Below are 14,524 nucleotides of genomic sequence, written 5' to 3'. Positions count from 1 at the left end.
TTGGGTTGTGTTGTGTTTCGGAAGACGCACAGCTCTCGACCTTCGCCTCTCCCAAGTCAGTACGAGGGTTGCAGCGATGAGACAAAACTGTAACTACCAATTGGTACCACGAAATTGGGGAGAAAATGGGGTAAAAAAATATTTTACAAAAAAATAAATAAAGAGCTGGTGAGCTGTTGTGGTCATTGTCACGAAGCCACACCCATCCCACTCGCTTGTCACGAAGCCACACCCATCCCACTCGCTTGTCACGAAGCCACACCCATCCCACTCGCTTGTCACGAAGCCACACCCATTCCACTCGCTTGTCACGAAGCCACACCCATCCCACTCGCTTGTCACGAAGCCACACCCATCCCACTCGCTTGTCACAAAGCCACACCCATCCCACTCGCTTGTCACGAAGCCACACCCATCCCACTCGCTTGTCACGAAGCCACACCCATCCCACTCGCTTGTCACGAAGCCACACCCATCCCACTCGCTTGTCACGAAGCCACACCCATCCAACTCGTGTAAGAAGTCCAGAAGGAGAAAGGGTAGGCTAAATAAAAATAAAGACACTCATATTGAAAATCATTCAACAAAATAATCGGTGTATATTAAAACAAACCTTCCAGTGTTCCACCTTGTAACAAGGCTACATGGGATTATTACTAATGTGACTCAGTGCAGGTATAACGCTATAGGTATAACGCTGGTAGGTATAACACGATCGGTATAATGCTGATTTAACAGCTCCAATGCATTTACACCTCTCCACATCACCTAAATAAGAACAATGAAATTGCAATGCAGTTGCCCATTATCGCGGGTTTATTTATTTAAATGTTTTGTTTTACTTACGCACTGGTCCATGACTGCTATGGATACCTTTGGAGAAGAAGAGTGGAAGAGAGGAGGTAAAGATAGAAGGAAGGAGACAAAGAGAGAAAGAGAGATGATCAAAGAATGTCCACAGCTTTTATCTTTACCCCTAAAAATATATTGTAGTAGAATAGAAAACAAACAAAACATTTATCTTCAGAGATTCATTCACAAAGATACATAAAAAATACATTTAATATATATATATCTATATATTTTTATATATTTATATATTTTAAGAGACTTTCCAGCTTTTGGCACCGCAAAATGTCCACTGATTAGCAGCAGTGGGCCAACAGACAGAGACAGTGAATCAGGGATGCTACACTGCATGAGCCTATCACCAAGTACTCATTCCCGATGGGCCTAACACCAAGTCTTCCTTGTTGATGGGCCTAGCACTGCTTTCAAATGGCAAAGAGTCAACAGAATCAGAGACAAAGCAGGAAATTGCAGTCTTCTGCCAAAGTCAACAACTAAACTCTGCCAGAAGAGTTTAGTTGTTCTGGAATTGGTTAGAAAAACGGATTTCTTGCATTTCTAAGCTAGGACTTCATACACAATGCTTTAACGTTTGGTAAAATAGCACTAAAACTATCCCTAGCTCTACTACTGTCCCTACTACTATCCCTATCCCTACTACTGTCCCTATCAATACTACAATCCCTATCCCTACTACTGTCCCTATCAATACTAAAATCCCTATCCCTACTACTATCCCTATCAATGCTACTATCCCTATCCCTACTACTGTCCCTACTACTATCCCTAACCCTATTACTGTCCCTATCCCTACTACAATCCCTGAAACTATCTCTAGGCATACTACCATCGCTACTACTATCCCTACTACGAGTGCCATTAAACCCATTCTACAGTTCTATCAAACCCATTCTACAGTTCTATTAGTTCTATTAAACCCATTTTACAGTTACATTAGTTCTATCAAACCCATTCTACAGTTACATTAGTTCTATCAAACCCATTCTAGTTACATTAGTTCTATCAAACCCATTCTACAGTTCTATTAGTTCTATCAAACCCATTCTACAGTTCTATTAGTTCTATCAAACCCATTCTACAGTTCTATTAGTTCTATCAAACCCATTCTACAGTTCTATTAGTTCTATCAAACCCATTCTACAGTTCTATTAGTTCTATCAAACTTATTCTACAGTTCTATTAGTTCTATCAAACTTATTCTACAGTTCTATTAGTTCTATCAAACCCATTCTAGAGTTCTATCAGAATCCAACTCCAATGCTTCCTAACTTCTAACCCTACTCTTCTAACCCTACCATTCTAACCCTACCTCGTTCCACAGTATGACTTCACCACTTCAACATTAATCCACAAGGTGTACCTGCTTTTCTCTCCACCTAACTTCCTGTCATGGCGACACAGTGGAAGAAACATCAGGAGGAGTTGTATTCACTGATGACGGTCACTTTGCCACAATCACTTTTAAATGTGCCTCTGCAAGTGTGAGAATGCTCTCTGTTTCTCTCCAGTTTCACACCTAGTTTCACACACCTTGTTTGGTATGCAGTAGATTATCACAGTTTCAAGGAACCTTAACGTTGATATAGAATGTGCTATGTCTTTTTTTGTCTATATCTAAAGTATTTGATACTCTAGATATATTCTGGTCCGTGCTTCAGCCCTTGTATTGTGACAGCTCTGGTCCCCCAGCAACAAGAGCCTCACACCTGTCTTTGAGGTGTTGCATGGTGGGTCACATACTGTACATCTATGCATATGAATATGAAATATGCTAAATGTATTACCCCCCCTCTGTCTGTTACTACCTAGGAGATTAATTACTATTGTGATTAAAGAGGAGCACTTCATGACAGATGAGCGTTATTAGACTAGAATTAATTTCTGCACTTTCAGCAAATTTGTCTTCATATGTAGGACCGTATGTTTAATATCCTAGCAGGAGATATGAGCCGCTGCGGTCCTTGCTGCATGGGGGGGGGGGGGGGGGGGATTGAACACCCCCCTCCATGTTGTTGGCAATAGGGCGTGTCACAAATGGCACCTCATTCCCCACATAGTACACTAGCAGGGCCCATAGGGCTCTGGTCAAAAGTCTAGAGAATAGTGTGCCATTTGGTGCTTAGCAATAGTCTCAGGTTTCTCTTATGAGAGAATAACAAATAACTCAAAATCAAAGACAAAAGCCTTCAAACTTCCACATCTGTGGGGGGTGGGGGGGGGGGAGTAATATGATTACATTATTTTATTATTATGTAATAATGTCAGAGTGTCATCCGCACCATTATTGCATTCTTTGTTTCTGCCAAACGAGTGTGTAATATTGCTTTTTAAAATGGAGGATACGGAGACTGGGTCTGGGGTTTTCATCCGTTCAGTGGGGATGCGTCCGAATGTCGGGCTGTTTTTAATAACGCCCTGTCAGTCAGAGAGAGTTGAGCTAGCCGGCTGGTCTCAGAACTGGAGGAGCTAGGGAGGAGTGCAACGCAAGGGGAAAACAAAAAAAATCAAGCAATAACGCGAAAGCATTACACAGGCAAGGACCCACCTACACATACATACACACACATATGCTGCGTACACACACACACACACATATGCTGCGTACACACACACACACACACACACAAATATGCTGCGTACACACACACACACACACACACACACACACACACACACACACACATACAAAATCTCAAAGAATGATTGCCTCAAACAAATGCAGAAACTACAAACACATCAAATGTAAAGAGAGTATGTAGGCTACCTTATGTGCAAGGCAACAGTACACCGCTAATACCATCAAACACTGACAGCACGCCACCAGCATCTTTACTGCCGTACAGACTCCCAGCTATGTTTGATTCACTAGGAAGAACATGAGGCCTCCCACCATTTGCCCAGTGTTGGGCTGCAATAGCACCTTATTGCTCAGTGTTGGGCTGCTATAGCACCTTATTCCTCAGTGTTGGGCTGATATAGCACCGTATTTCTCAGTGTTGGGCTGCTATAGCACCTTATTCCTCAGTGTTGGGCTGCTATATCACCTTATTCCTCAGTGTTGGGCTGCTATAGCACCTTATTCCTCAGTGTTGGGCTGATATATCACCTTATTTCTCAGTGTTGGGATGCTATAGCACCTTATTCCTCAGTGTTGGGCTGATATATCACCTTATTCCTCAGTGTTGGGCTGCTATAGCACCTTATTTCTCAGTGTTGGGATGCTATAGCACCTTATTCCTCAGTGTTGGGCTGCTATATCACCTTATTCCTCAGTGTTGGGCTGCTATAGCACCTTATTCCTCAGTGTTGGGCTGCTATAGCACCTTATTCCTCAGTGTTGGGCTGCTATAGCACCTTATTCCTCAGTGTTGGGCTGCAATAGCACCTTATTCCTCAGTGTTGGGCTGCAATAGCACCTTATTCCTCAGTGTTGGGCTGCAATAGCACCTTATTCCTCAGTGTTGGGCTGCTATAGCACCTTATTCCCCAGTGTTGGGCTGCTATAGCACCTTATTCCTCAGTGTTGGGCTGCTATAGCACCTTATTCCTCAGTGTTGGGCTGCGATAGCACCTTATTCCTCAGTGTTGGGCTGATATATCACCTTATTCCTCAGTGTTGGGCTGATATAGCACCTTATTCCTCAGTGTTGGGCTGCGATAGCACCTTATTCCTCAGTGTTGGGCTGATATATCACCTTATTCCTCAGTGTTGGGCTGCTATAGCACCTTATTCCTCAGTGTTGGGCTGCTATAGCACCGTATTCCTCAGTGTTGGGCTGCTATATCACCTTATTCCTCAGTGTTGGGCTGCTATAGCACCGTATTCCTCAGTGTTGGGCTGCTATAGCACCGTATTCCTCAGTGTTGGGCTGCTATAGCACCGTATTCCTCAGTATTGGGCTGCTATAGCACCTTATTCCTCAGTGTTGGGCTGGCTATAGCACCTTATTCCTCAGTGTCGGGCTGATATATCACCTTATTCCTCAGTGTTGGGCTGCGATAGCACCTTATTCCTCAGTGTTGGGCTGATATATCACCTTATTCCTCAGTGTTGGGCTGATATATCACCTTATTCCTCAGTGTTGGGCTGATATATCACCTTATTCCTCAGTGTTGGGCTGATATATCACCTTATTCCTCAGTGTTGGGCTGATATATCACCTTATTCCTCAGTGTTGGGCTGCGATAGCACCTTATTCCTCAGTGTTGGGCTGGCTATAGCACCTTATTCCTCAGTGTTGGGCTGCAATAGCCCCTTATTCCTCAGTGTTGGGCTGCTATAGCACCGTATTCCTCAGTATTGGGCTGCAATAGCACCTTATTCCTCAGTGTTGGGCTGCGATAGCACCTTATTCCTCAGTGTTGGGATGCTATAGCACCTTATTCCTCAGTGTTGGGCTGATATATCACCTTATTCCTCAGTGTTGGGCTGCAATAGCACCTTATTCCTCAGTGTTGGGCTGCAATAGCCCCTTATTCCTCAGTGTTGGGCTGCTATAGCACCGTATTCCTCAGTATTGGGCTGCAATAGCACCTTATTCCTCAGTGTTGGGCTGCGATAGCACCTTATTCCTCAGTGTTGGGCTGCTATAGCACCTTATTCCTCAGCGTTGGGCTGCTATAGCACCTTATTCCTCAGTGTTGGGCTGCAATAGCACCTTATTCCTCAGTGTTGGGCTGCTATAGCACCTTATTCCTCAGTGTTGGGCTGCTATAGCACCTTATTCCTCAGTGTTGGGCTGCTATAGCACCTTATTCCTCAGCGTTGGGCTGCTATAGCACCTTATTCCTCAGTGTTGGGCTGCTATAGCACCTTATTCCTCAGTGTTGGGCTGCAATAGCCCCTTATTCCTCAGTGTTGGGCTGCTATAGCACCGTATTCCTCAGTGTTGGGCTGGCTATAGCACCTTAGCCCTCAGCTAGCCTCCCTGGTGTTAGCCTGGTGTTAGCCTGGCATTATGGATAGCCCCCATACCTTAGGATCTGAATATCAAACTGCAAATACCCACATAACAACAAATACCTTCTGGTAAAAATATTACAATGAAGTACAGGTATTTTTCCAACAATGTAATTTCTATAGAAGAGGGGAAAGCTACCTACAGATGTTAGCAGTTCCTTTGGGAATGGGCAGATAGGACCCGACGTTCCAGGGTCGTCCGTGGTAGTGTCTCTTACAGCGGCCGCAGTCCGGTCCTGTTGTGTTGTGTTCACACTCACATCCCAGCTTCCCCTTGTCCTTGTCAAACACACAGCTGTTGGAGTGCAGGTTACACTTACACCTGTGGAGGGAAAACACACAATCAGATTTATTTCAACAAATGATCTGATCTTCTACAATAACAACACTTTTAATCGAGATGGGGAAACAGCTGTTGGTGTGCAGTGCAGGTTGCACTTCAACTTGAGAAGGGGAAAAAAAACATTGCAGACACAGAGGATGTAATACATGTCATTATTCATACCAAAGGCTGGGTGTTGGTGCTTCTAACCGGACTGCAGTGCTGGAGAACCTCCTCCTGGAGAACAGTAATATGAACTAATTTATTCACCTAAATAAAATGTGACCGGGGAGCTAACACAAACGTCCATGTCTAAGAGAAGGTTACTCTTCATGCCAATGTGTTTTCACCGTATCAACTCAGGTTACACAATATTTTCACTGAGCCCTTGCTGTGGAGCTTTTTGCCCATTTTATGATTTAATAGTGTGTATATTAGTACTCCGGTAGTTGACTTAGATCAGACTAAAATGGAAGAAAGAGAGAAAAGGTATTATTATTCTGCTCCTAAAACCAGAGCTCATTTGTCTAACCTCCTGTGGAGGGAACAGCACATCAAATACAGTCAGGATAGTGACTCTAAAAACAAAAGGCAACTCTATTCACAATATACAAAAAGGTTCCTGAACATAAAATGGATCTACAGATGTCCCCATAGGTGAACCCTTTGAAAAAATATTTTTGGTTCCTCTTAGAACCATTTCGGGTTCCATGTAAGACACTTTCCACAGAGGGCCTCCCGGGTGGCGCAGTGGTCTAGGGCACTGCATCGCAGTGCTAGCTGCGCCACCAGAGTCTCTGGGTTCGCGCCCAGGCTGGGCTGGGTTCGCGCCCAGGCTCTGTCGCAGCCGGGAGGTCCGTGGGGCGACGCACAATTGGCATAGCGTCGTCCGGGTTAGGGAGGGTTTGGCCGGTAGGGATATCCTTGTCTCAGTATGTAAAAATGTAATAAAATGTATGCACTCTACTGTAAGTCGCTCTGGATAAGAGCGTCTGCTAAATGACTAAAATGTAAATGTTCTATCTGGAACCGTGAAGGGTTCTCCTATGGGTACAGCCGAATAACCCTTTTGGAACCCTTTTATTCTAAGACTGTAGTGCACTGGACTCTGGTCAAAAGTAATGCAGCACAGAGGGAATAGGGTGGCTTTGGAGATGCATCCCATAACATTCTCTTAATTGTGGACAAAACTAAGAGCTGATTGAGAGATAACAAGAAGATGCCAACCGAGCAAAAGGCTTTCCAGTCAGTCAGTCAGTCAGGCTGGCATAAATTATGACCATATTACCACCACACCAGCAGTATATTATGACCATATTACCACCACACCAGCAGTATATTATGACCATATTACCACCACACCAGCAGTATATTATGACCATATTACCACTACACCAGCAGTATATTATGACATATATTATGACCATATTACCACCACACCAGCAGTATATTATGACATATATTATGACCATATTACCACTACACCAGCAGTATATTATGACATATATTATGACCATATTACCACCACACCAGCAGTATATTATGACATATATTATGACCATATTACCACTACACCAGCAGTATATTATGACCATATTACCACCACACCAGCAGTATATTATGACATATATTATGACCATATTACCACCACACCAGTAGTATATTATGACATATATTATGACCATATTACCACTACACCAGCAGTATATTATGACATATATTATGACCATATAACCACCACAACAGCAGTATATAATGACATATATTATGACCATATTACCACCACACCAGCAGTATATTATGACCATATTACCACCACACCAGCAGTATATTATGACATATATTATGACCATATTACCACCACACCAGCAGTATATTATGACATATATTATGACCATATTACCTCCACACCAGCAGTATATTATGACATATATTATGACCATATTACCACCACACCAGCAGTATATTATGACATATATTATGACCATATTACCACCACACCAGCAGTATATTATGACCATATTACCACCACACCAGCAGTATATTATGACCATATTACCACCACACCAGCAGTATATTATAACCACATTACCACCACACCAGCAGTATATTATGACATATATTATGACCATATTACCACCACACCAGCAGTATATTATGACATATATTATGACCATATTACCACCACACCAGCAGTATATTATGACATATATTATGACCATATTACCACCACACCAGCAGTATATTATGACCATATTACCACTACACCAGTAGTATATTATGACCATATTACCACTACACCAGCAGTATATTATGACCATATTACCACTACACCAGTAGTATATTATGACATATATTATGACCATATTACCACCACACCAGCAGTATATTATGACATATATTATGACCATATTACCACCACACCAGCAGTATATTATGACATATATTATGACCATATTACCACCACACCAGCAGTATATTATGACATATATTATGACCATATTACCACCACACCAGCAGTATATTATGACATATATTATGACCATATTACCACCACACCAGCAGTATATTATGACATATATTATGACCATATTACCACCACACCAGCAGTATATTATGACCATATTACCATCACACCAGCAGTATATTATGACCATATTACCACTACACCAGCAGTATATTATGACCATATTACCACCACACCAGCAGTATATTATGACATATATTATGACCATATTACCACTAAACCAGCAGTATATTATGACCATATTACCACCACACCAGCAGTATATTATGACCATATTACCACTACACCAGCAGTATATTATGACCATATTACCACCACACCAGCAGTATATTATGACCATATTACCACCACACCAGCAGTATATTATGACCATATTACCACCACACCAGCAGTATATTATGACATATATTATGACCATATTACCACCACACCAGCAGTATATTATGACATATATTATGACCATATTACCACCACACCAGCAATATATTATGACCATATTACCACTACACAGCAGTATATTATGACCATATTACCATCACACCAGCAGTATATTATGCCATATATTATGACCATATTACCACTACACCAGCAGTATATTATGACCATATTACCACCACACCAGCAGTATATTATGACCATATTACCACCACACCAGCAGTATATTATGACCATATTACCACCACACCAGTAGTATATTATGACATATATTACCACCACACCAGTAGTATATTATGACATATATTATGACCATATTACCACCACACCAGCAGTATATTATGACCATATTACCACCACACCAGTAGTATATTATGACATATATTACCACCACACCAGTAGTATATTATGACATATATTATGACCATATTACCACCACACCAGCAGTATATTATGACCATATTACCACCACACCAGCAGTATATTATGACATATATTATGACCACATTACCACCACACCAGCAGTATATTATGACATATATTATGACCATATTACCACTACACCAGCAGTATATTATGACATATATTATGACCATATTACCACCACACCAGCAGTATATTATGACATATATTATGACCATATTACCACTACACCAGCAGTATATTATGACATATATTATGACCATATTACCACCACACCAGCAGCATATTATGACATATATTATGACCATATTACCACTACACCAGCAGTATATTATGACATATATTATGACCATATTACCACTACACCAGCAGTATATTATGACATATATTATGACCATATTACCACCACACCAGCAGTATATTATGACATATATTATGACCATATTACCACCACACCAGCAGTATATTATGACATATATTATGACCATATACCACCACACCAGTAGTATATTATGACCATATTACCACACCAGTAGTATATTATGACCATATTACCACTACACCAGCAGTATATTATGACCATATTACCACCACACCAGCAGTATATTATGACCATATTACCACCACACCAGTAGTATATTATGACCATATTACCACCACACCAGCAGTATATTATGACCATATTACCACTACACCAGCAGTATATTATGACATATATTATGACCATATTACCACCACACCAGTAGTATATTATGACCATATTACCACCACACCAGTAGTATATTATGACCATATTACCACTACACCAGCAGTATATTATGACATATATTATGACCATATTACCACTACACCAGCAGTATATTATGACCATATTACCACCACACCAGCAGTATATTATGACATATATTATGACCATATTACCACCACACCAGCAGTATATTATGACATATATTATGACCATATTACCACCACACCAGTAGTATATTATGACATATATTATGACCATATTACCACCACACCAGCAGTATATTATGACCATATTACCACCACACCAGCAGTATATTATGACATATATTATGACCATATTACCTCCACACCAGCAGTATATTATGACCATATTACACTACACCAGCAGTATATTATGACATATATTATGGTCATAATATACTGCTGGTGGGTGGTATATTGTCATAATATACTGCTGGTGTGTGTGTTAATATGGTCATAATATAGTGTCATAATATACTGCTGGTGTGTGGTAATATGGTCATATATTTCATAATATACTGCTGGTGTAGTGGTAATAATATGGTCATAATATACTGCTGGGGTGGTGTAAATGGTCTAATATACTCTGGTGGGTGGTAATATGGTCTATATTGTCATATATACTGCTGGTGTGTGGTAATATGGTCATAATAATAGTCATAATATACTGCTGGTGTATGGTGTAATATGGTCATAATATATGTCATAATATACTGCTGGTGTGTTGGTAAAATGGTCATATATATGTCATAATATACTGCTGGTGTGGTGGTAATATGGTCATAATATATGTCATAATATACTGCTGGTGTGTTGGTAAAATGGTCATAATATATGCTGGTGGTGTAATATGGTCTAATATATGTCATAATATACTGCTGGTGTGTGTAATATGGTCATAATATGTCATAATATACTGCTGGTGTGGTGGTAATATGGTCATAATATACTGCTGGTGTGGTGGTAATATGTCATAATATACTGCTGTGTGGGTGGTAATATGGTCATAATATACTGCTGGTGTGGTTGGTAATAATGGTCATAATATACTGCTGGTGTAGTGGTAATATGGTCTATAATATATGTCATAATATACTTGCTGGTGTAGTGTGGTAATATGGTCATAATATATGTCATAATATATCTGCTGGTGTGGTGGTAATATGGTCATAATATACTTGCTGGTGTGGTGGTAATATATGTCATATATAACTGCTGTGTAGTGGGTAATATGGTCATAATATTGTCATAATATACTGCTGGTGTAGTGTAATGGTCTAATATATGTCATAATATACTGCTGGTGTGTGGTAATATGGTCATAATATATGTCATATATACTGCTGGTGTGTGGTAAATATGTCATAATATACTGCTGGTGTGTGGTAATATGGTTCATATATATGTCATAATATACTGCTGGTGTGGTAATATGTCATAATATATGTCATATTATACTGCTGGTGTGGTGTAATATGTCAATATATATGTCATAATATACTGACTGCTGTGTAGTGGTAATATGGTCATAATATAACTGCTGGTGTGTGGTAAAATGGTCAATAATATAACTGCTGGTGTGTGGTAATATGGTCATAATATATGTCATAATATACTGCTGGTGTGTTGGTAAAATGGTCATAATATATGTCTAATATATATACTGCTGGTGTGGTGGTAATATGACTAATATATTCATAATATACTGCTGGTGTAGTGGTAATATGTCATAATATACTGCTGGTGTGGTGGTTAATTATGGTCATAATATACTGCTGGTGTGTGGGTAATATGTCTAATATATGTCATATATACTGTGCTGTGTAGTGGGTAATATGGTCATAATATACTGCTGGGTGTGGTGGTAAATATGGTCATAATATACTGCTGGTGTGGTGGTAATATGGTCTAATATATGTCATATTACTGCTGGTGTAGTGGTAATATGGTCATAATATACTGGCTGTGTGTGGTAATATGGTCATAATATATGTCATAATATACTGCTGGTGTAGTGGTAATATGGTCTTATAATATATGTCATAATATACTGCTGGTGTGGTGGTAATATGGTCATAATATACTGCTGGGTGTGGGTAATATGGTCATAATATATGTCATAATATACTGCTGGTGTGGTGGTAATTGGTCATAAGTATGTCATAATTATGCTGGGTTGGTATATGTCATAATATACTCTGCTGGGTGGTGGTAATATGGTCATAATATATGTCATAATATATGCTGGTGTAGTGGTATATGGTCATAATACTTGCTGGTGTGGTGGTAATATGGTCATAATATTGTCATAATATATGCTGGTGTAGTGGTAAATATGGTCATAATATACTGCTGTGTGTGTGGTAATATGGTCATAATTATGTCATAATACTACTGTGGTGGGGTGGTAATATGGTCATAATATACTGCTGGTGTAGTGGTAATATGGTCATAATATACTGCTGGTGTGTGTAATTGGTAAATAATGTCATAATATACTATGCTGGTGTGGTGTGGTATATATGTGTCATAATATACTGCTGGTGTGTGGTAATATGGTCATAATATATGTCATATATACTGCTGGTGGTGGTAAATGGTCATAATATACTGCTGGTGTGGTGGTAATATGTCATAATGATGTCATAATATACTGCTGGTGTGTGGTAATATGGTCATAATATATGTCTAATATACTGCTGGTGTGTGGTAATAGGTCATATGTATAGTCATAATATACTGCTGGTGTGGTGGTAATATGGTCATAATATATGTCATAATATACTCTGTGGTGTAATATGGTCATAATATATGCTGTTGTGGTGGTAATATGGTCATAATATGTCATAATATACTGCTGTGGTGGTGGTAATAATGGTCTATATATGTCATAATATACTGCTGGTGTGTGGTAATATGGTCATAAGTCATATATGCTGGTGTGTGGTAATATGGTCATAATATAATGGTCATAATATACTGCTGGTGTGGGGTAAATGGTCATAATATATGTCATAATATACTGCTGGTGTGGTGGTATAGGGTCATAATATATGTCATAATATACTGCTGTGTAGTGTTAATATGTCATAATTATTGCTGGTGTGTGGTAATATGGTCATAATTATGTCATAATATACTGCTGGTGTGGGTGTAATATGGTCATAATATACTGCTGGTGTGGTGGTTGGTAATATGGTCATAATATACTGCTGGTGTAGTGGTAATATGGTCATAATAGTGTGTGTCATAATATACTGCTGGTGTGGTGGTAATATGGTCATAATATGATATGCTGGTGTGGTGGTAATATGGTCATATTATTCATAATATACTGCTGTGTGTGGTAATATGGTCTAATATATATACTGCTGTGTGGTGGAATATGTCATAATATACTCTGCTGGTTGTGGTAATATGGTCTAATATATGTCATAATATACTGCTGGTGTGGTGGTAATATGTCATAATATACGCTGGGTGTGTGGTAATATGGTCATATATATTGCTGGTGTGGTGTGGTAATATGGCCATAATAACTGCTGGTTGGTGGTGGTATATGGTCAATATATATACTATGCTGTGTGTGGTGGTATATGGTCATAATTATGTCATAATATACTGCTGGTGTGGGTGGTCATATGGTCATAATATACTGCTGGTGTGGGTGGTAATAGGGTCATAATATATGTCATAATATACTGCTGTGTGGTGGTAATATGGTCATAATATACTGCTGGTGTGTGGTAATATGGTCATAATATACTGCTGGTGTAGTGGTAATATGGTCAAATATATGCATAATATACTGCTGGTTGTGTGGTAATAGGTCATAATATATGTCATATATACGCTGTGTGGTGGTATATGGTCATTATATGTCATAATATACTGCGGTGTGGTTGGTAATATGGTCATAATATACTGCTGTTGTGTGGTAATAATGTCATAATATACTGCTGGTGTGGTGGTAATATGGTCATAATATATTATGCTGGTGTGGTGGTAATATGGTCATAATATACTGCTGGTGTGGTGGTAATATGGTCATAATATACTGCTGGTGTAGTGGTAATATGGTCATAATATAGTCATAATACTGCTGGTGTGTGGTAAATATGGTCATAATATATGTCTAATATACTGCTGGTGTAGTGGTAATATGGTCATAATTTATGTCATAATATACTGCTGTGTGGTGGTAATATGGTCCTGGAAA

The 14,524-nt window shown here is 39.5% G+C and overlaps 1 protein-coding gene across 1 annotated transcript in view; it reads right to left on the bottom strand.

The window, feature by feature from the left end:
- Nucleotides 1–14,524, bottom strand: part of LOC120019925 (netrin-G1-like) — a 155,632-nt gene that overhangs the window by 53,810 nt on the left and 87,298 nt on the right. The window contains exon 3 of the mRNA XM_038963336.1: nt 5,970–6,152. Coding sequence (XP_038819264.1) covers nt 5,970–6,152 — 183 coding nt within the window. The remainder of the gene's footprint in view (nt 1–5,969; nt 6,153–14,524) is intronic.

The sequence above is a fragment of the Salvelinus namaycush genome, chromosome 25 (genome assembly GCF_016432855.1).
Source record: "Salvelinus namaycush isolate Seneca chromosome 25, SaNama_1.0, whole genome shotgun sequence".
In the NCBI taxonomy this organism is placed as follows: domain Eukaryota; kingdom Metazoa; phylum Chordata; class Actinopteri; order Salmoniformes; family Salmonidae; genus Salvelinus; species Salvelinus namaycush.
The sequence above is the reverse complement of the archived record's forward strand: the minus strand, read 5'-3'. Positions and strand labels throughout refer to the sequence as shown.